Below are 23759 nucleotides of genomic sequence, written 5' to 3' on the forward strand. Positions count from 1 at the left end.
CACCAATATATTCAGATACTAAGAACAAATGTATTTTTTAATCATTTATGAATAGGATAGGGGGAAAACATGCAGTCTGGCATTATTGTCTGCCCCAGACAACATCCACCAACACAAAAGTCAAAGACACTTGCATTACTTTAATGAGTTAGAAACTTTCACTATTTCTAGTGAAAGACATTTTTTTCACTACCTTTAAACTGAAGGTAACTACAACTCCCTATGGAATGCCATATTTTCTTATTTTCTGGGCAAGTATTTAAATATACTTAGTAACTTGTCTGTCTCTCTAAAATTGGAGGGACCAGAGTTGTGTGAAATCAGAAACTCTCTGACAAGATTCAGATTATTTTAATTTCTTTTCTATATTTTATACACTAAGACACTTAGGATGGATCCCTGGAAATTTCAATGTGAAATAATGCACATCTCTGAACTACTCATCTGCTTTTGCAAACTTGTTTTATCTGGTAACTTGCATGACGGTTCATGCATTTATTTATTTTTTAATCAAACCAAGCAGAGAAAGGCATGTTGCATAACAAAGGGAACAATTAGGTTGCTCTGATTTACTTGCCATTGATATAAGCTGATGCAGGACATACACCAAGGCAAGCCAGAAAGCAGTAACCTGAGGCATAACCAAATTACCAAGCCCTGTAACAGGGAAGCAGAATCAAAAGCTTGGTTTGAAAATAGCTTTCAAGCTCTCTGGTCCTTGGACATATTCTCTCTGAACCCCACAAGTTTAATTAAAGAAAGGATACAAGTTTTGCTTCGTCTGTAGTGGAGAGAACAAAAATTTAAAGCTGTTGCCACAATGAAGATAATAGGACAGGATAAAAGCAAAATGCTCAACTATATCCTATATTGTTTTTTATAGATGGAAGGCATGTTACTGATAAGATTGATGCAGATTGGTGAGCAACCACGGATTTGCACAAGAAAGGGAAAGGGGCAGGACTCGGAAAAATACAAAGGGAGACAGAGAAATGCTCAATTGTAACAAAAACAACAGACAGACTGTGACAACTCAAGTCATGTACACCAAAGGACTGGCTGGAAAACGTTTCAGGGAAATAGTTCTTGAGCTGTATCAAAACGTGCTCAATATTCTTAAACATTCTGAATTACCAGTAGATTCTTTACTTTACTGGTATGAAACTTAAATCCATGATTTCCAAAATGACAGTTCCTCATCCATGCTTAAGTTTTCTGGACAGAGAGTATTAAAGCAGGCACTCGAATAGGAGTCTTGCTAAAAATTAATGTAATCCTGGTGTTTTGGATCAGCTTAATAGGCAATAGCAAATCAATAGCTCCAGAAAGGAGGCCTTTATTTTCTTAACAAGAAAAAACAGTATGCCTATTTTTTCATCCAGACACAGTATGGTCACCACAGCTATCTTTAGGAAGTCTGACAGCCTTGTCCACTGAGCCCAGCAGATTATCTGCTCACAGATCTCCAGCCATGCCTGCCAGCTCCAGGACTGGAAAGGCATCAGGCAAATGGGACCACACTGTGATTCCCATGCCCTTCCTCAGGACATCTGTCAAGGCAGTGACACAAAAGGCTGGGCAGCACCTGGCCAGAGGCACGGCTGAGGATGCAGTGAGGAGAGCAGGCAGGGGCTGGGCACAAGCAGGGTCAGGCACACCCCTCTTCTTCCAGAGCTCCCCCATCACCACGATTCCCCTGCAGGATCCCAGGAGCTGGAGCCCACCTGGGGCCCACATCCCCAGAGCTCACCAGAGGGTGCAAAGCTGCCCTCACCCAGCCCCACTGCTGCCTGAGGTTACAAGGACACCCAAAGAGCTCAAAGGTCAGAGAGCATAGACATGGTCAGCCCTGCACACAGCTACCCCTGCCCCAACTATGTCAGCAATAACATCCTCTCATTACCCCTATCAGCAACAGCATCAAACACGGCCTTGCTTATGGAGAGCAGCCACATTTAAACTCACATGCTGTGCATAACTGGCATGTCATGTAAGCAATTACTATAAACTTCTGATTTAAAATATATTCTAGAAACGATTATGCTCTAGGTCTGATGTGCTGCCTCTCTTTTGTCAGACAGGATAGTCAAAAGCCACCTGCCATGCCCTCCTGTATAGCAGTGAAGAGGCCCCAGGAGCTGGGCAAAAAATAACCCAAGGGGGTTTGCAGCCTTCCTAGGCTGGCAGCAGGCTACACTTATATGCATCACAGCAACTCCTCTGGTGCAGGTCCCATTCTAGCATTCTCTCCAGACTACATAAACTCCATACCACAGGATACCTCTGCAACCATAGTCTTTTCACATGAAGAGGCAAACACTGCTCTGCCAATCCTTTATGACCCCACAGTCCTCTGGCATGGCAAAGGAAAAGAAAAGAATACTTTTAACTCTACAGCCAGATTTTGCCTAGGAACAGCAAGGATCTAACCACCAGTTGTGAAGCAATGTATGTTTTCTTACCTGTACCTTAAAAAAGCATCTCCACCCTTTTCAGCGCTCTCAGCACTGTCATTTCGCTGCAAGTTTAATTCCCATTTTGAGCAGAAGTCATTCGTATTTAATCATTAATACCTTGTTGCTTAGACAACTTCTACAGCACTCTAAATAAATCTGTTTGCAGACCCAGAAGAAAAACATACCTTCTCCATCAGCATGCACAGAGAGTAACAAGAAGCTCTAATGTCACCAACAAAACAAACATCACATGCAAAAGAAAACAAATCCTTACCTCATGTTTCACGGTTCCATGTTCTGAAACATAAGTAAAAATTGGCATTATTGTCGATTGCAAACTGTGCACCTTTTATAGCGCAGTCTCAGCCCGTGCGGCGCGTTGCTGCAGAAAGCCCCGCTCTCCCGGAGGCAGCGGCTCGGTGCGGCGCGCGGAGCCCGGGCGGGCCGGGGCTGTTGTGCAAACCCCGCGCGCTGCGGGCGCTCATTGGCCCCGCCGGGCTGCGCCCATGGCCCGGCCGGCCCCGCTGCGGGCACCGCACCTCGGCACGGCACGGCTCGGCAGGCCGGGACAGCGCACCTGGCAAACCCTGACAGCACTGCAGAAACGCCTCATAATAAACACTGCCTCCTTGGGAACGCAAAGCTGCCTACAGTTCACTGCAAGTCGAGTTCACACCTTTCCCCCCCCCGCCCCGTCTTTTCACAGTGTGACAAGGTGTATCAAGATTAAATGTATACCTTTAGCCTCAAAGTGTTCTATATTTTGTGTTCAATTCGGCATTGCCTTATTATACCAGAGACTGATGCCACTGCTGCTTTACTTACTTTATATATAAAATATATATGCTTTACTATGATTTTTTATTAAAAATTAGGGGAAGAAATCCTGCAGGGCATCAGAGCGCATAAAGCCAGTACCCCTTTAGTGCTCACACACCACCACACACCACAAAAGGCACAAAAGGGGGTATTTTTTGTTTACACGTCATTTGAAATGTCTAATCTGATAGCAGGTATTTGGGTGGACTCTAGGTTTTGGGTCGGTGCCTTATCAAAGCACACCCAGCTGTATTTGCAGGACACACCTGCTGACACCCAGCACCACACGGCTCTCCGTGGACTTCGGGACACTGGAAAACTTCTACTGCAACAACTTCTGAGCAAGAAGGCACATCCACAGTAAAACAAAGAACAAACTTGAACTGCAAAGTTCCCTTTTGTTGCACAAAGGCTCCACACTGAGCAGTGGAGTGTGGGAAAAAGGCCCCGCAGTTCTGGCACGGCCCCGCTCAGGTCCGCCCGCAGCACTCCTGGGTCAGAGCCTTCCCGCGAGGATCAGCCCGCGTTTGTTGACTGAGCAAAGGGAAGAAAAATAAGCCTGCCCAAAGAAGGAGATGCAGGGAGTCTGTTGAGGTTCTTCTAAGAAGACTGGGGGAATTAGCTGCCCAGGTGCTGCTGAAATTCAGTGTCGTTTTGGTATTTCACAATCTGATGTGCCTTTGAGAATTTTTGCCAAAATCTGAATAAAATCTCCTCTTCTGAATGTTTAATCTCAGTATTACAAATGACTTCAAATAAAGGCATGTCATATAGGTAAGTAGTTGCAAAGGAGGTCAAAACTTCAAACACAGACTTCGGGGTTTTTTTTTCTTTTCTATATTCTAAAGACTTGCATTTATTTCAGCAGATCATTTAATAAAAAGTCAAAATGGAAATGTTGTCCTATCCTCCAATGGGAATGAATGATTCTGATTTTTAAACGTGGCTGTTGAATATTATTTTTACCTCTAGAAAATATCCCAAATCCAATGAGCTGAATGAGCTCCATCTGGTGATCAGAGCATCCCAAAGGTTTTTATAATAAATAATTAGGAAACTCAGTGATTAACTTTCAATAACTGAATAACTGGGTTCAAGAAATCACTACATAAGAAGATAACAAATACTCCTGATCATTCATGTAAAATAAATTTCATCAAAAGGGAAGTGAGGGATTTGGATTAAAAAGAAAACCAATACTGATGACCCAAAATGCCAATTGGCTTCACTGTTAACACTTCAGGAATAGAAAAAAAATCCAGTACCTGTATTTCCATCTAAAAACCTATGCAAAAAAAATATCAAGACTTGGCTTGTTATTTCATTACAGTTTAAATATGCCTGTATTTCAGAATCTTCTGCCATTGAAATATTTGTATCATGTCTTCATGAAAGACCTGTTTTCCTAACATTACACAAGTACAAGACCAAGAAAACCTTCATTTCTATTTTTAGAGATGGGGGAAAAAGAAGTAATGTCTTAGGATATCTACCAGCAGATACTTTACACATAACAACTTTAATTCAAGTTCCTGCTCACCACCAGTGTGCCAATGAAATCATCAAATGAGTCCTCAGTTCTGACAGCCACTTAATTAATGGCATAGTTCAGCACAGTTTGGGGGTTTTTCTTGTTTATTCACTGAGGCCATATTACCATTGGGTCACATTTTGATAATTATATTTTACTACAGAAGCAAGAGGAGCAGCAGCTGGCCTCAGTAAGTGAGGGAACACAGCTCAGAAAATGGGAATAAGCTGCTCTTCAGGGATGCAACAGAGCAGCTGGATTTACATGCTAACTAAACGGAGAGTAAATAAAAAGTATATGTGATAAGCTACTCACCTTTCCATTTTAAAACAAAACTCAGAATATTTAAAATGCAGGAACTATAAACTAAGTCCCTTGGAAGGAGCTGTGGGACTATGGGTTTCTTTCCAGTCATTTAGCCACTCATTACTCAATCAGAACAAAATTAGAAATGTGACCCAGATGTATCACACGGTAGACCTGGAAAAACATCAAATGCCCTAACGAGCTTTTGTTCAGGTTGAGCAAGAATCATTAGTTAAGCAATACAGCTCAACCTCTGTTGCAGTTTTTAAAAAAGTGGTGTAACTCCAATGAACTTTGTGAGATTTGAGCATTTACTTGTCAATTCAGTTGACATGAGAGGTTTGGAGGAGAGCCAGCAACTTTGCAACTATTGATTAAGTCAGCAAAAATGTAAATAGTGAAAGCTGCTGTTTTCTTTTGAGATGTCAAGACCACAGGCTTTCCATGCATAATCTCTAATGTGCTGCAGCAAGCAATTAGGACATGAACACCATGGACTGTATCACTGGGCATGCAGGTTACTGTATGAAAGCATTTCTAAGCTTAACCCATTCATATGGCAACACTGTCTTTTAAGATCATCTCACAGCTGAAGAAACTTCTTTTCCTTCTAAAGAAATACAGTACCTTTTCAAATGAAATCATCCAAATGAGAAAGAAATCATGCATCAATTAAGTAAGATTTACTATAAAAATGACCATCTAATGTTTTTCTAATCTACTTATGACCTGATGAGACATGCCCTTAACATTCCATGGGAAAAGCAGTATAAAGAAGAAAATTCTGTGGGTTTGGCACTATATTTAAAATATTCAAAACACTTTCAGATTCTAGAATCATTGGAGGTTTCTCTAATTGAAATATTCAATAGTCAGTAGAACCAGCAAGCATTTGCCTGAGAATACGTAATTCAACATAATTTGATGGACTTGGAAAAACTCCAGTCTGGAAATAAAAATTAATTCATTCTGCCAGTTTAGAGTAGGAAACAGACTGGAATTGTTCAGTATGTTCTGGGCAGAGTGATACTGTTTTATCAATCCTGTGAGGCCTCTGAAGAAATTGCAAGGGACCCAGAACAGTGTGTACAATAACAGTGGGAGCAACAAGGGATACAGCTTCTCCCTTTGGCTACTCAAGGTGTGTCTTACTCAAGGCCCCAGTCTTAAACATTCTCAGACACAAACTCTTTCAGGCAGAGGGAGAACATCACCAGATGAGTGAAATTGCTCTGTGCCATGAAATAAAACATAGGAATGCAGCTGAGAAGCCAGAAGATGTAGCAAGGGAGAGGAGATGCCCTCATAGCCAGCAGAGAAAATGCCACATATGTCTTTATAAATGGTGTGTCACAGAAATATGTGCATCCATTTTCTAATCCTTGTGTTTAAGGATTTCATACAGTCTAAGATTGTGCAGTCAGACTTAAAGGAGTTCATCAGAACATGAGCAAGGATTCCAAGTCACAGAAAGATTAAGTGGTAGGGCAGAAAAGTAAAATATATGAAAATGTAGAGGACTATTTGAGGATGTACAGGACAGCATTTTAGAGGGAAAAACAACAGTTAAATCAATAATGACAGAAATGAGCACAGAAGACTTTAACCAGCACTGCTGATTTACAGCAGCAAGGGCAGGAACAGCAACTAAGAAAACCCAAGGGCTAAATGCAAACATTTTGTTCTGTTTATTAATTCAACTGATTAACTCTGCATCTTTTATCACTAAAATTTCTACAATCTGCTGAACTGGCCTTCTTTGAAGCCAAACATCTGAAGAATTGGCATATGTTTGTGTATAAGCCATAGCATGAGAACACAGCAATTTATCTTCAGATTTTGTCAATGTTTCTCTCATAAGTGTATCATCTAAATCTGACACTTAATAATTTTGTCATTCAAAAGGTTTCATCTATCTTTGGATGTCTGTCTTTTGAATTTTCACAAAGTACAACTTGGAATGAAATTTAAAAAGTTTTAATCCACTCAGGAAAGTTCTAAGCGTCATTTCAGAAAGGCTGGCAAAAACATCTGCTCATGGTCTATCAAGAAAACAGAATCTCAAACTTTACAAAACCAGAAAATACCGAGGAAAATTCAAATGCTTTTGAGAAACCTAATGGCATATTCTCACTGCAGTGCTTTGAACTCTGATCACCATTTTTCAAATAAGCCTCTAGAAGTACAAGAGGTCTACAGAATAGAAATGAAAATTATTTGAAACATAGAAAAAATTACACTTATAAAAAGATAACTAAAAAATTGAAACTGTTCCACTTAGAGAATATACTATTAAGAATTCAAAATAATTTATCATAGAGAAGCAGTCAGTCAAGACTTCTCACAAAAGCCCAAAGTCATGTGTTCACAGAGAGCTCACTGTTCTAGCACTCTGAAATGCAGTGAGACTTTTCCAAATAGGGAAGCCATGCAGAAGCACTAACATGATGTAAAAACTCTTCAAACACCAAAAAAGAAAGGAAGAATGTTTAACAGGATCAAGTAAGTAGCATCATTCCTGGACACTGTCTACCACACAGTGGATTTGCACTTTGCTGTGAAGCATCTGGAATGGCACTGGCAGAATGGCAGAACACCAGATTAAAGAGAAAATACATATATCTACATGTGTATAAGTATATATCCCATGTCAATGGCCATAAATAATACCACATGACTGGGAAATAATAATGTCCAGTTTCCCAAAAGGATGATTCAGTTTCATGTACATTATATCCTCTGAAAAAGGTTGTAATAGTCCCCCAGAAAATAATGTGGGGAGAAAAAAAAAATCAACAAAACAAAACCCACCAAAGACAGCAATACCATAAGTGTTCCAGGCATTTTGCTGCTGTGCAAGCCTTTGCTCATTTCCCACAGGAGCAGCAAATGACACTGCTAAAAAAATATTATATTTATCATAAATTAATTTCTCTAAATATTTCAAAAGAAAAGTATTCAAAATTAAAACCATGTTAGAATTTTGTGCCTATAGAGTATACTTCTTCCGCAAAGTGCTTTGAAAATGCTGAATTTTACATTTTACCCTTCTGTCTGCATGCCTTTAATAACATTTCATAGCTTTGCAGGCATGCAAGATAACTTATGGGAGACCTCATTTCTCAGCATAGCCTCTGTAATAGTTAAAGGACAGCTCCAAAAAATAATTCAAGTTTCACTAACCAGTATTTCAGAGAGTCTGAGTTGTCTCATCCCTTTTGGGCCAACACAGGGAAGCAGGTACTGGTAAAACTCCTCCTTAAACCTTTCCTGGCTCTGTGCACATTATGAATGGCCAGCACTGCTTAATCAATACTTCTTTCTTTAAAAAGGCAAATAAAGAGTAAAAGTGAAAAACAGAGAAAAACTGAGGATTCCCTTTCCTACTCACTGGCTGAAGTCCCTTTATCAGGTGGAGGGATGACACATTTTTAGCAGAGTAAGCAAAATCCCTTGTCCTTTCCATGCTCATTATTTGATAATGGAAGAGAATGTTTAGAGTTGTTTTTTGCAGCTATGATCACAGAGCAGACTGTAAGGAAAGACACAGCCCAGCACCTCCTGTCCTTCTGCCTCAAGAGCATATAAGAGATACACAACTCTCCTGTCTCCTATGGAAGCTACAGCAAGCAGGGAGTCTTTGCATAGAAGAAAAAACAGATTGAGAAGAGAAAGTAAAGTCTGAGGACAGGACAGAGGCCTGAACACCTGGGTGTAACCAAAACACATAAAAAAAGGATCTAGGCAATCCAGTTGCTTGCAATTTCAGTACAGTGTAATTCTACAAACATCAGAGTAAAATCCAAAATACCGTTCTGCTTCTTTGAATTTTTAAAATTATAATTTATTCCACTTACAAAGGAGAAGGAATGTGATTTGTTGTTACTTTGTTCTCTCTAGTAAGTCTACAGCATTGCTTAAGTGTGCAGGAAAATTAAAATAAATCAGACCTTTTGTTATCTAGGCATTTATGGTCATTCTTACTGATGCATGTTGCACCATATGTGTCCACAGATATTTACAGAGAAACAGAAAGACAAGCTTCTACCTCCTGGGGTGCCAGCTATCCAATTAAAATAAAAACTATGGAAGTGATGAAAAGAAAAGGAGCAAGACAAAGAAAAGAAGTAGAAGTAGGGCTGGTTTATACCACAGAAGACAGTTCTTTTGTAAAGGACAATATGTGTTTGTTTTTCCACTCTATTAATTTCAAGTAATTGCTTTAAGACATTCCATTTTTAAGATAATTTTAAATATTTATTTTCCTTAGAATATCTGCAGGAGGTTCTGTGAAAAGCCTGCGCTCCAAAAAGGGCTTCAGTCACAAATACTGTGATTGCTTGTATGGTTTTCAGATCTACAAAAGATTATTTGTAAAGAGTTCAGACTTTGAGGATGGTATGGAAGATCTCCAATACAGAAAAGCAGCTGAGGAAAAAAAGTTTACTGACTACAGCAAAAGTCAGTGCCTGCCATCCTGTTGATTTCCGGGAAGATTGGGACAGGCAATTAACACAGAGAGCCAAAAGCCAAGCGGAAATCAGAAGTAATCCACACAGGGACAAAGACAGAAACAAGCTTATACAATGTTGAAAGGAACAACAAGCTTGAGTCAAAATTTGGAAACAGCAGCTTAGTAAAGAGCAGTGGATGAAGTCATCATGTAATTCAAAAATGGGAGAGAAAGTATCTCTGCAACACCACTTTATAAAGATTGTAGAGACTAATGTCAAAAAGAAAATAATCTAAGGGAAGTGGTTGCAATAGCTTATGTGAAATATGTGAGACAAGAGAAACTTCACAAATTATTATGAAATAATTCTGAAAAGGAATGTGAAGACTTTAGATAATTGAGAATGATACATAACTAGGAACTTCCCCAACATCTAAAACTCCACTTTCCAGAAATCATCACGTGCTCCCAATGGCTTTTCTTTTTCAAGCACAACAGCAATTCAAAATAATCTCAAGAAAAAAAGAACATTTGAGAAGCTGGACAGAGGGAAGAGTCAAAAATTGCACTGGGATTATTATATGACTGTGGCAATAGTGTATGAGCTCACTGCCACCAGCAGAGTAGGTACACAGGGGAGGGAAGGGTGGCCAGTGATGGGGCAAACACTAGCATTAGCAGTGGGAGATCCAGAACATGCCAGAAAGACATTTACAGTATAATACTAAGCAGAATGGGAAGATGTCAAATTTTTGGAGTTATTTGTAGGAGGCCAAATGGTAATTGAAATCAAAAGATTCCTTAAGGTCCCAAAGAGTGGAACAACAGGGGAAGTGCAAAGTGACAATGGCCAGGGAAGAAATTCACAGAGCAATTGATTAAAAGAAGAAAAAAAAATAGTTCTTAGGAGTGGGAAATAGAGAGCCATCAATCACCTTTTTGTGAATATTGTGAGTGGACAGAAACCATGGAAACCAAAGAGATGAAAAAGGAAGCTGAGGCAACACAAACAGCTTTAGGAACTGAGAAGAAAATATGAAAATTGACATAGACATAAAGGGAGAAGCACAAGGATGATAGATGATGTGCTGTACTGTAGGTGTTACATATGAGCAGTCCACAACTGGAATGAGAGCAATTCCTTGTTGTATATGACATTGACAAAGAAATTTGGTTTAACCTGTAACAGTTCTCTCCTGCTTTGGAACATTTCAATTTAGTAGCAATAAAAATCCCTATGAATCCTAAATGTAATTCTAATTGTGCTTATAAATGGTAGTTTCACAAGTATGCATGTTACAATAAACACAAATTAGAGGTAAATTAAACCTTAATTATATCTAGCAAGTTTTATGTCCTAATTAAAAATGGTATTCTAACAATAAAAATGACTTACCACCTAAATTAGCCCTTCCACAATTGTCTAGTCTTCCTAAACATTCTTTGTGTGCTCCAGCTCCACACTTAGAACATAAATAGCCTTGATAAAATGTTCCCCTGTAAAATAAAATTAGGTAGTGATACATTAGAGGTGACAAATTCCACACATAAAGGACATAAGAGACATGGCAGAAGGTATTAGAAGTCATTTGTTGTTCTGCATAATGACAGTCCTTAAAGGCTTGAGAAAAAGTGACAACTGACAAACAAGCAGCTCATCTGCTTTCTGTCACTACTAGCCATTTAAAAATCACAACCAGACAGTTCTTTCAGACTCCTAGCAGAATAATAATCTCCATTTCAATGTAATCCAAAGCTACTTTGGAACAGTGCACTTGAAATTGTACCATTATGCATCTCTCCTACTAGAGCTCTACACTTCTCTAGGAATTTGCCTAGGCACAATGAAGAATAGGATCCAGTTCAAGAGAGTTGTAAGTTTGAATGTATATTTAAGCATTAAGTAGTTTTTAGACTATATGGCAAATATTCTTGACTTTAAATTTGTTCATTTTTAAAAAAACCTATATCATAGACACTTCAGGTAATATTTGGAGCTGCTAATTCCTCTAAATGTCTCTGTTCCCCAGGGTGGCACTTGTGAACACCCAGCTGGTGGCCCATGGAGAACCAGGCAGTGCCCTGAGTGCAGGACAGCTGCTCCTCAGCAACAGCAATTGGTGCAGCCTCAGTAACTCAACTACACTGCTCCAAAGTCAGGAATTAGCCCTCCTGACTTTAGGGTTTAGAAAGTCTGCACCATTGTTCATAGTTATTTAGATCTTATTGCATTGAGGGGAAAAAGAAAAAAAAATGGAGGAAAAAAAAAAAAAGGCTCTGAAAATCCAGGTCGGTCTGACTAGCCAGGAAAAGCATTGCTAAGGGAGGAAAAAATGTATGACAAGGAGGAACATACCCGAAGTTCATTTATTCCATGCCTGTGCTTAACAAAGGCACTACCCACACTCAAATGCCCTTGCTAAAATGCTGTGGCTTCATTTTTCAGAATATCAACAATATGCAACACAGGTTTGGGTTGGAAGGGACCTTAAAGATTATCCAAACTCTCTGCCATGGACAGGGACACCTTTCAGGATGCTCAAAGCCCCACCCAGCCAATCCTTGCAGGGGCAGGAAGGGGGAGACCACCACCCAAAAAAACCCTTTACAATACCTCAGAAGCATCTGACAGACTTTGCAAGATGTCACCCGACTGAAGGTGTGCATTTTGAACTCATGAAAGCTCGTGTCTGCAAAGTCTGGCCGAATGTTTGACCTAAAAATAAAATTTGAAAATATGCATTAAATGAAATCTAGAATATGAGGCAATATTCACAGCAGGAAATCTTAATCCACAACCAACTAGTTTTATTTAGACTTTAATGTTTTTCACTGACAAGAACCAGAAGTATAGACTTTACCAAACACCTTGAAATGAAATCTGAATTATGGTATTATGCAGACTTCTTAAATATACCCTATTGTGACCTTAGCTGTCACAATAAATAGAAAACAAAACACCTGAATTTTATTCTTGTTTGAGTAACTAGGACTGTTCTCAACAATATTTTATTATGTGAATGCACAAGGAAAAGCAGCTCACAGCCTGAAAATCACTATATTTGAAAACACTAGCAGCAGATTTAGGACAATATTCACCAGGGTTTGGTGAGCCTTGTTTAAATGTGTTGCACACTGCCCACAGCTGTAGATGCACACAGTAAATTTAACAAAATAAAAGATCACTTTTCACACTGCCAAGACATCAACACACTACTAGCAGACTTACTTCCAAAGATCAGATTTATGTACAAAGCACTGGTCCATTACTCTACTTGTGTTTTGTTTACCTTCCCTACTGATCCTTTTTAAAAGCAGGAGTAGAAATTAAATGTGACCCACTCATCATTTGTTGTACCAGTGACTATTTTCAGATTTAAATTTTTTCTGCAGTCTGTCCCATTTCAAAGACTGAATCGGAGAACAGACGTTTTCAATTACTTTTTTTTTTTTTTTAATTCAGTAAGATCCCCAAACTAGCTTAACACTATCAAAATCAGTAATGTTGAAATGTTAGGTACATCTCTTAATATTAATCTAGACTGTATCAGACAAGAAAATACATATGTAGTAAGGGTTAATGAATTTTTTTTACTATTTCTTGGTTTTTTCTATCAAAAACATAGCAAGGCATGACACATAGGAATTAAAATAGGAAAAAAAAATCATGAGGGCAGGAATGAAAGAATCTACAGCACTCAAAGGAAAAACCAGAAGCTTTTTCTGACGTAGAAAATTACATATTCTTCCATTAAAGCTGAATTAAGCATTATAAGTTATATTCTTATGTATTATAAATAATTCCCAAACTAAAACACAGACCAGCCACAAACTGCAATGAAACACATTTAACCATGCAAGCATCACTCTCTTGGATGAAATTAAAGGGGTTATAAAAAACCATTCAAAGGTCAATCTTCAAATCCACCTGCTGAAAATGAACCTGCTGAAAATGAACGTGCTGAAAATGAAACTGTACTCAAAAAGCAAAAGGAATTCTGCTTTTATGCCTGAGAATAACCTTACAATCACTACTGTTTTAACTACCTCACCTGTGTCTCTCTTTTCTGCTCTAACATGCAAGATGTCAATTCCACAGCTCCTGCTAACTGAAACAGGTGTGCATACGACCCATCCACAGCAGGAAGGTACAGTAGCAGGATAAAATTAATCTCACAGAGAACTTTATAAACCAGGAGAAAAAGAATTATTATTTTTTGGCTCTTAACAAGATGCAGTCTGTATTTCACCACGTGTCTGCCAGAGGGCTGCCAAAATTTCTTAGGCTACACTCCAAGCAATCCAGAAAAATCCCTAGAAGTTGCAGTACTTCGCACCCAACAAAAGCTCATTTTTATTGCCCTATTGGTTCAGACCAGGACATCCTGCAGAACTATGTTCAAAGTGTAAGCCGAAAGTGCAAGACTCGAGATTGAAAGCATATCAAATTAAACCTAACAACCTGATCATTTTTCAAGAACAAACCAAAGAAAAAATTTCATTCATTTAATTAGAACAGAATCAATCTTCAAAAATAATAAGTGGATCAAAAGAAAAAAAATTACAACCTCATACAGACAGTAGTTTAACACATGGATGTGACTATACAACTTTCTTCCATATGTAAAAATTCTCTTTCATTCTTCTCTCAGGCTATCTTTCACAAAGATTGAAGTGCATGAACTACTCAAAATATACCTCCTATTAACAGAACAAAGATGATACACTGTATTCATTCTTCTTTATATTAAAACCAATATTTGAATAGAACGGTGCAAAGTAAGAAATTGTGTGCTTACTCTGGAGATGGAGTGCTGTCAAGTGAAGCACAATATGGAAGATAATTAGTGATACAACAAAACCTAGAAATATAAAATCAATGTGTATTGTCTACTGCAAATGTAGAGGTGGAATAAGGAAGGCTTTGTAGAAGAACATTTAGTGCAGTGTTACTGTGGGCAGAAAAACTCTTGCACATTCTGCTATCAGATAAGTCATGCTGCATTATGGCAAATCCGGTTCTGTAGTCCCATCACACATCACATCAGACAAGCCTGAGATGATCCACTATAGCAGCATGTATGGAGCAGGAAGCCTTGAAATGTAAAGTCAGAAACTTAATGAATCTAGGGGTTTGATATTTTAGTTTTCAATATATTTCTTTTTCAAAATCAAATACAACATAAAAATAACCCAACTTGATTAATATCTGAAAGTTTCCAACTAGAGATTAAGCACAATTCATCTGTGACTATGCTCAAATTCCACAGGGACCACAGAAAAAAGTTTTTTCCACAAAACATTTCAAACTGAATCTCACCTACTAGGTTTTGAGTTTTCAAATACAGCAAATAAAGTTGCTAATGCAAAATAGTCATGCATACTAATAACAAGTATACCTGCTATGCATACTACGAAATAGTCACAGCATACAACCTTTCATAGCCATGTCCAACCATAAAGAAGCTATTTTGGTTACAGCAAGGAAGCCTTACACTGATACCCCCTCAGAAGAGAGAGCAGAGTTCTCACAACACAGTAAAGAGCACATTTCATCCTTCTCAAATCTTCTTTTCTCTCCTACTTCCCAACCTGTAGGTATACTGCAAGGCAGAAAAAGCCCCACGTATTTCTTTATATTCATTTTGAGCCTAATACTGTTTTCCTCTTTAGAAGAAGGATTTCTTGCTAGAGAAAAAAAAAAAAAAAAAAAAAAAAAAAAAAAAAAAAAAAAAAAAACACCTAGATGTGATTGTTAGCAAAATTCAAAAGTATTGAAGCAATTAACAAAATTTATTTGGGGTCTTAAACTGGGTCCCTTCACCATCACAGTGGGACAGCCAAGCCTTCCTGCAGGCTCCTCAGCCTCTTCTACCACAACCACTGCTATTATGGGATGTCCCAGGCAGCAAAAGAAATGTATTTTTTATTTCTGCTGTCAAACAAGCTTGATGAGTGGCCAGAGCAGGAAGTCACTCATACACCAGAAATACTTAATCTGAAGTAAATACTGACACAGAACACGTTCCTCATTTTATTGTAAATCTCTATTTTTATGAGCAACAGCCATGTGGGGAGGGAAAAGTCATTTCCCTTTGTCTCTTCTACTTTTTCCCCAGGCAGTTTTAACTTCCCCACTCTAGCAGAGACAAAATGTCAACGTGAATCTGTTATTAGGACCATTTTTCCAATTCTCTCCTCAATTCAGCACTAGAGGTTTTATAAGGGACAACCACAAGTGTCTCCCCCTGCACAGTGCTGGAACCCCATAACCAAATTTACTCCAGTTGCTACTGCAATGTCCTTGGGCTGCCCCTGAGCCTTCTGAGCAAAGCTTTCTCTTTCCAATTTACTTACAGAACATTAGTCCCACTGGGACCAATTCACTGCTACACCACCAACCCAGAGACCTGCAGGTGCATATCTCATGAGTCTCTGTCACTCGGACACGCAATTCTTGTCTCTGCACAAGCCATGGCAGCCACTGTTCCATGAGCAGAATGACCATCTTCTTCAGTCAGTCCTCCCTCTCTGAGCAGTCCCTTTGTCTTTAAAGTTTTCAAAGTTTAGCACAGAAAAGAGTCACCCAGGTATCTTATCCAATTGCCCTTCATATCATCAGCCTTTGGAGCACTCCTCATGCATATGAAATATTCCCCTTCTAAAAATATTCCCTCCACATTGGCAGTGCCACATCTTTCTACTGACTCGTTCTTTTCAGAAGAGTAAATTGATCATAGGCCAATCACATCCCACCCACATAATGCAACACCTTTACGAATGGTGTCAGGAAGTGTCATGTTATCAACCATCCCCCACAAGCTTCTGCAGACAAAATCCATTCCAGTAATCATCTTTGTTTAGATTACTGGCACAGCACACCACAGAGTAATGATATTGATAGCCCAGAATTTCCTTGTCAGACAAGACATATAGGTGCTTATTCCTATGCCTATGGAATAAAGAATAAATTCTCCTGACTATCCTACCTCAAAATACCAAAAATAATTGTTAATATAAAAAAAGAAACAGTTTAAACTACAATTTTCTCACACTAGGGGCTGGGATAACACATCAAAGACTTAAAACTCACACTTAACCCCCAAAACACTAACATATCACAATCAAAAGCCTAACACTTCAGTAAAAAAAAAGCCCCACAACGAACCTTGACAATCTTGACATATCCAACTGTGTAAGTTCTATGCCCTGTTATACAAATCTGAACTTTGATTATCTTTGATCTAAAGTGTTGCCAAGGTGTACATGCAATGAAGTGTATGTACATCATTAGTATCAAGCAACTTAGATAAGATTTGTTACTGTAATTTCCTTACTTAATCAAAACCATATTCTGATGAGAAGACATTTAAATCAGAATGTATCTGAACAGCAGTAGAATACCACAGGCATTTGGCTGCCTTATAGCAACAATTTAGGGGTTTATCAGCATTCTTACATTCATGTTTGTTTTCTACAAGAAAAACTATACAGAGTACCTTCCACAACAGGTCAGAATAAACAAATAAATTACATCATCCTTGAGGGAGTAGGCACAAATGTACTTTCTTTTAGTGCCAGTTTAACTTCCTCTACACAGGTAGGGCTTACAAAATAACATGCACCAGGAAAACTACTAAACATCCAGCCACGAAACTCAATTTTTCTACTAAAGAAGTAATTACTACAGATGTATCCCAAGAGAAGAAATAAAAGTCTGAGAGACAGCTTACTATATAGTCCCTTCCTCCTATTTTCCCAGGTGGAAAATAAATATATTACAATCCCATTAATCCCATTATGTCTTCATTTCCAGAAAGGACATGTTTCTATATTTATAAAAAATGAAAAATTCTTGTAGTCTTGATTTATTATTTTTTCTATACTGAGTATATCTTTCCTTGAATGTTTAATACTTCAGATATTTCAGTATTGGCCTTGGAGACCAAGAACTACTGTCTCAAGTTTGCCTTGCATGAACATACCACTGAAAGCTTACTGGCTGCCAAATCTAACAAATATAATCAAGGGATAAAATGAAGTATTATGTTTGTTATATTAATTAAATCCTTACAGCAAGTTTAAATATTAAATAGGAAATTAATAAAATGCAAACTGCATGGCCTTTTCTGAAAAAGAGAGCACAAAACAGAAAAAGTGGCAATATGAAAATGAAAAGAGCAGAAGCAAATAGAACGTGGAGTCTTTGGCTCCTGGTTAAGAATGTCAATCTCAACATAAAACAAGCAACAAGAAGCAACAAGAAGCTATTCAGCAGCAGAGAGCACTGCAAATCTACCATCTTATGCCTTCAACTCCAGCAAAGAATTAAAGGAAAGAGACTTCAGAATACAGCACAAGGGAAAGTTCCCTTTCTTTTATTACAAATCTATTTACCATTGCATTTAATGCTACCAATTAAAAACTGCAGTTTAAACAACCTGCAAGGTCCAGTGCTGTCCTCCACCAGTGACCAGTTCTCTCTTTCTCGCTGTATTTTAAGGATCATTTCTTTTACTTGCTTCCCTGGCAGCTTTTCAATACCAGCTTGACTTCAGCAATTAAGACCTTTACCGATTTCCCCCATCCCTGGATCTAGGCCACTGAAAAGGTGTTGCTTAAACCCACTAAAAAACAATTCAATTAATGTTGAAAATTATTGCTGCTCTGGAGTACTTAATTAACAACTCAACTTCTCTTTCCCAAACTTCAAGTGTTTTTAAAACCTTTTTTTTTTTTTTTTTTTAATTTTTTTCAATGGAAGGAGAAATGTATTACAGAGAGGAAAAAACCTCAGAAAAATTTGATATTCCTCAGATACATGCACATGAGGAGCACATCCATGCTTAATCACAGCATACACAGGAAAAGAAAGAAGATTTCACACAAAGAGAAATGGAGAAGTAACCCTTTGCAAATGGATTGAGGAAGTTCCTTTCAAAACTGAACTGGCCACAGAACAAGACAGTATCAGCAAGAGCAGGTGCTGAGCCAGATACCCTTGGGAAGAGCACTGCTGTTAAATACAGAGCAAGCAACAGCCTTGTAAACATTGGCTGAATCAAGTCATTCTAGGAGGACTGATGATAAACCTCTCAGGTACCATTTGGGTCCAGAGATGTTCCTCCAGTCTCCCATAGCTCAGTGGCACTAGCATCTTGGAGAGAAGAGCAACCTTCTCTTCCCCTGGCAGCAATCACACCATAGTTTTCTGAGAAACACAAAACAGCAGCAATTTTTTGGGTTGGGAACAGGCTGTTGAGTAGTCATGGCTCTGCAGAAAAGTACAGTGAGACAGCTGCCTCCTCTTTGGGTTGACAGTTCTCTCCAAAAGGGAAAAAAACATGCTAGGAAGTTCTAATGATACTTCTTATTTTTGGGTTTGACTTCTTTTCACAGTAATGCTAATTAGGTCAGGTCTCAAAGATCATTTTCCCACATCAGTCTCTTCAAGAAATGCAGTAGTGTCACAAGAAATTATGCAGAGTCCAGTTATATGTACATCCTTGGAAAATGACCATCATTTTGGAGGTGCATTATATTTGAAATTGAATAGCCATTTCACTTGATTAAAACTTGGCTTTAGAGAACAGTTAATGCATGTGTACCCACCTGAGAGCCCAGAGGCATAACAAATAAGGAGATGCATGAAGTATCAGATAAAGAGTCTGCAGCGAATTGCGATTGTTTTAAGTATTAAAAGAAGAAATACTACAGGGAACTCAGATAAAACTCTGTATCTTGAACTCTCCTGAACTCTCAACCTCAAGTTAGACCTTTGCATTTCAAAGCTGATGTTATTCTGCACTCCATGTTATGCTTATAATAATTTAAAATGCTCCATACAGAACTGTTCAGAATCATGGACACCCTGAGCATGAACTATTGAAGATGATTTTCAAGTGTATGTGACGTGAAATCTGATGTTGTACTCATGCAGTGTAGCTTGTAAAACGGGACAGGTTAGTACCTCTGGATACTGAAATTTTTTATTCCAGGTTTACTTATTGTATAAATAATTGGCATCACTGCAGAAAATGCATCAGTAAATCCAGATCTAATGTATTTCCAAGATATTAGTTGCTAACAGAAATTATTTATGAAGACATCCTAAGTTAAAATTCCTAGTTTGTGCTGAAGTGACTTCCTTTCAAAATTTTAAGCACCTTAAAGTTTAGCCATGACAATTGATATTAAGCATCAATATCGGGATTTTTTTTGTTTGTTTGTTTTTTGTTTTTTGTTTTTTTGTTTTTTGTTGGGTTTTTTTGTGGTTTTTTTTTTGTTTGTTTTTTGGTTTTTGGTTTTTTTTGTTTGTTTTTTGGTTTTCTTTAAAGGCATTCCTAAGGGATAGTCTCAATAGAGGTGAGCAATGCCATTTCACAAAGGATGAAAAAAGCTTCTTTTTTACCTTCTCTTCTCAGGAGCAATGCCGATTTACTTACAGCTAATTCATTTTCTCTGTTCCAGCACGGCTGTTATTTCAGAATCATCTTTGAAAATGCTATTTACTGAAGTAATCAATCAATCAATTCTCCATATGCTAATGCTCAAACATTCTGGTTTGTCACATCAAAGAGTCTTCATCAAGAAGACATGTTATAAAATTAAATTAACCATATCACAAGTAAATTGTGCTTTTGATCAAGAACACACAACTTCTAAGAATTTGCTAGGAAATACGCTTATTTGATCATATGATGAGTGGCTTTTTTGAGATCAAGGAAATTATCTTGTTAACTTTTTGGAAACATAGTGCATTGTTTCAAACAAGATAAAGACTTTTCTTCTTCTTTTCAGTCTACTTTCCCAAAAAGCATGGGACGTGAACTGCTTTGAGCTAATCTATTCCTGTATAAGATTTTTGAACACCACCTGATAGGAACAAAGCGCCGTCACACATCAGTATTTGCAAATCAAAAGCATCTATGCTTTATATACTTTTATATTCACTGGCTGAATCTTAGTTGTGAAAGTTCTAAGTCTTACATATCCAAATTTACTAAGTTGCTTGTATTGATAAGCTTTAAATATTTTATATTTACACTTAACTGAAGACAAGTCTGTGTTTTGGAGTCAAAAACTCTGAAAATACAGGATTTATGCAAATTATTGTAAATTATTGGAGAAATATCTATTTGTGCTAAGGAAAAAGGTAGCTTTGATTTGCAGGGAGAAGCTACAACATCTATTCATATAATCAGAGTGTCAAGACAAACAACGTAATGCACCATTCTATGTTTCAACACTGAAAAAACTCCTTGCACAAAAAAAAGCCAGTATTAAGATGGTGGTACTTTATTTTTATGATGTTGTGTCACTACAAATTTATTTCACTGAATTTTAAGAAGCACTAATTTTCATAGTAATATTCCTCAGATATTGTAAGGTAAGCTGTAAAAACTTAAGGATTGGGATATTTTTGGTTTCTGTGAACTGGAAGACATAATACCAAAGTATATTTATCATCTTCAGGTGTTTACCCACTGTTTTCATAAATTCTGGTTTGCTTTCACATTTTACACTGTCGTTACACTGTGCCCTTAATCATATCTAGCATCTTCACACAGTTCTTGCTGTGTCTGGAATAATCTAAAGAATTTTTTTAACTATAAATGTGTTGCGAATGATTACTTATAACCCTGAAAAACATTTGATCAAAACCAACTGGAGTCACAGCAGAGAACAAGCAAGCATTCTTCTTTAACAGACATGAACTTGGCATTCATTTTTGCAGTACTGCAATACTTATACTGATGAAAAAAACCCAAACAGACGTGTTTGTTTATCACATTGGTAACCTGTGTGAGATTGGTACACATGAAACACCTCTGCAGGTTATTTGAAAAATGCAGCAGACATCTTAAGGCTTTTAAGATGCTCTGATAAGAAACCTTTAATTTAATATGTCAGTGTTCAATATGTCAGAGCTCAAATATTCTCTCAGAAGAAAGCTTAATGCGCATGCATTATTAATGCACTATCTGAGGGAACAGATCTATTTGAGTGGAATCTGACCAATGTCATTAGTCACAGAGTGCAAAGCGAATTTGGAAATACAAATGAGAATAGGTAAGAGGACACTTTTCACCTACCTTGTGTCTTGTACTAGTTTTCTTTAAAATTTAGAAAACCAATGAGCTCTGGTTGCAATTTATGTAGTTTTCCTAATCTAAATTGTTGTGCACACGTCTACCAAGTTTGATAATCAATGAATCTCAGGACTATTTCCTCACTATCAGATGATATGTTCTGTGTCCCTTGAGTTGAAAGGTGTGAATTTATGTCAAACTGAAGTGGCAATTTTTCAAAAACATGTTAGACTCTATCTGAGCTGCTGCACAAACTCTCTAGTGACCCAAAACAAAGTACAGTGTAATTAAAACTAAAACCACTATTTTTTTGAGGGCTCTACAGCTTTCATGTCTGAAATCTTTTATTTAGGTATTTAAAAGAAAAATCAGATTCATTAACTCCATACAATTAATGCATACCCAAATCACTCTAATGAACCTGTTTCCCAGTGATTTTTCAGGCATTACTAATTAGACATGACATTAATGCTGCTATTTCAGCTATGTCAAAGCAGAAACTACAATCATAGTACTTCAGAAGGTGAAATTTTAACTGTTCCTCTGCCTGCAAGATGTTTCCATAAATTTCTCAGTTTGTGAAAGGTAATAGTTAAATAAAGCTTAATTAAAAGGTGTCTTGCAACACTGTTGCAAGGGACTTTACAATATTGGTTCTGTGTGTCTTGAAATCCAGCAGGACTAAAGCTGACACAGCCCTGAGCAACCTAAGCCTTGCAGAAGACTGAAGCAAAAAATTTCCACACACCTCTTCCAACCTGAATTCTTCTTTAAATTGCATTTATGTATATGATGTTTCTATACTCAAGTCAAGTTTGCTGACAGTCATTTTTACAGTGGATTACAAAACCCAGTTGAGAAAAGCTTAATTAAATTAGGAAACTGGACAACATAAAGACAAAATAAATTCAGCACAAACCAGCCTAAGATATTACATGTCACATTACACTAATGGATTCAAATACTGTCAGTGGGAAAATACAGTCTGCAGCCTTTCAGGGGAAAGATCTCTGTTGTGGTGATGAGAACACACACCTGCGTTATGCTCTACTGTGATCAGGAAACAAACTACACACAAAGTATTTAGTGGATGGAAGGGAGTGCTAAGTGTCAGCATGAGACAGATGTAGCAACAATCAACAGATTTTCTTTCGCTATTCTATCATCTCATGAGAAAATAGAAGAATTAAATTCTTCCCAACATTGATGAGAAAAGCAGTTGCTCTCTAATAAGAAATTAAGCCTGGTAATTAGTCAGCTAAGTGGTAATACAACTGAGGTACGTACATAGAATATGTACATACACATACAATAGAGGAGGGACGCTTCAACTTTCAAGGAGTATTTTCTTTTTTATAAAGAATGGTTAGCATGAATTCATTGACATAAATATTAGTCAACTATTTTAAAAAATAAGCATTTTTAAAACCAAAAAGCATGTGTAGAAGAGCTTTCTAGGGAAAAATATCAATCAACACTCCCACCTTTTAGCCTAAGCTTAATAACAATTAAGTATTACATATTTGTTCTGATTCTTCTGGTGTTTTCAATGGGGAGGAAAGAAATTAGACAAGATATGCTATTAGAAAATATAAAGATTTGTGTTTCACACAATCACTTTTTGAGATTTTAAATGGCCTAGTTATGGCACATAAACCATGCACTTTATCACATTGCTGACAAACTTTCATCTAATACATGATGCCTCTAATTTGGCTGAATGGAAACAGTAATTTGGTTGTACACTTCTATCAATATTATCCTGGATATGGAATGACTTTGCCTTTAAACTAATGCTATTTGACACACTAGACCAAATTTAAACATTCCATGTCTGGTACAGTAAAGTCTTTGCAGCACTATCTGTGAAAAGATGCATATTTACCCTTGCAGCTAAAGGCTCATCCACTGCTATGAACAGAGCTCCAAGAACAAAATAACAACTGCTCAAATTGGCCACAGTCACAGTTAGGCACCACATCTCTTCCAAGGCAATAAGCAGGTTACATTCTCCCTGTGCATGCAGAATATCCATTCACATGAGCACATCAAGGCAGAACTCAGGCACTTGCAACAATGGCTCCTCTTAAAACATCCTTCAG

The 23759-nt window shown here is 37.7% G+C and overlaps 1 protein-coding gene across 1 annotated transcript in view; it reads right to left on the reverse strand.

Moving 5' to 3' along the window:
* Nucleotides 1-23759, reverse strand: part of VAV3 (vav guanine nucleotide exchange factor 3) — a 147436-nt gene that overhangs the window by 49069 nt on the left and 74608 nt on the right. Inside the window, exons 16-18 of the mRNA XM_083867189.1 lie at nucleotides 12180-12281; nucleotides 10962-11062; nucleotides 2731-2753 (exon numbers count right to left, since the gene is read on the reverse strand). Coding sequence (XP_083723315.1) covers nucleotides 2731-2753; nucleotides 10962-11062; nucleotides 12180-12281 — 226 coding nt within the window. The remainder of the gene's footprint in view (nucleotides 1-2730; nucleotides 2754-10961; nucleotides 11063-12179; nucleotides 12282-23759) is intronic.

The sequence above is a fragment of the Zosterops lateralis genome (genome assembly GCF_965231275.1).
Source record: "Zosterops lateralis genome assembly, chromosome: 9".
Classification (NCBI taxonomy): Eukaryota; Metazoa; Chordata; class Aves; order Passeriformes; family Zosteropidae; genus Zosterops; species Zosterops lateralis.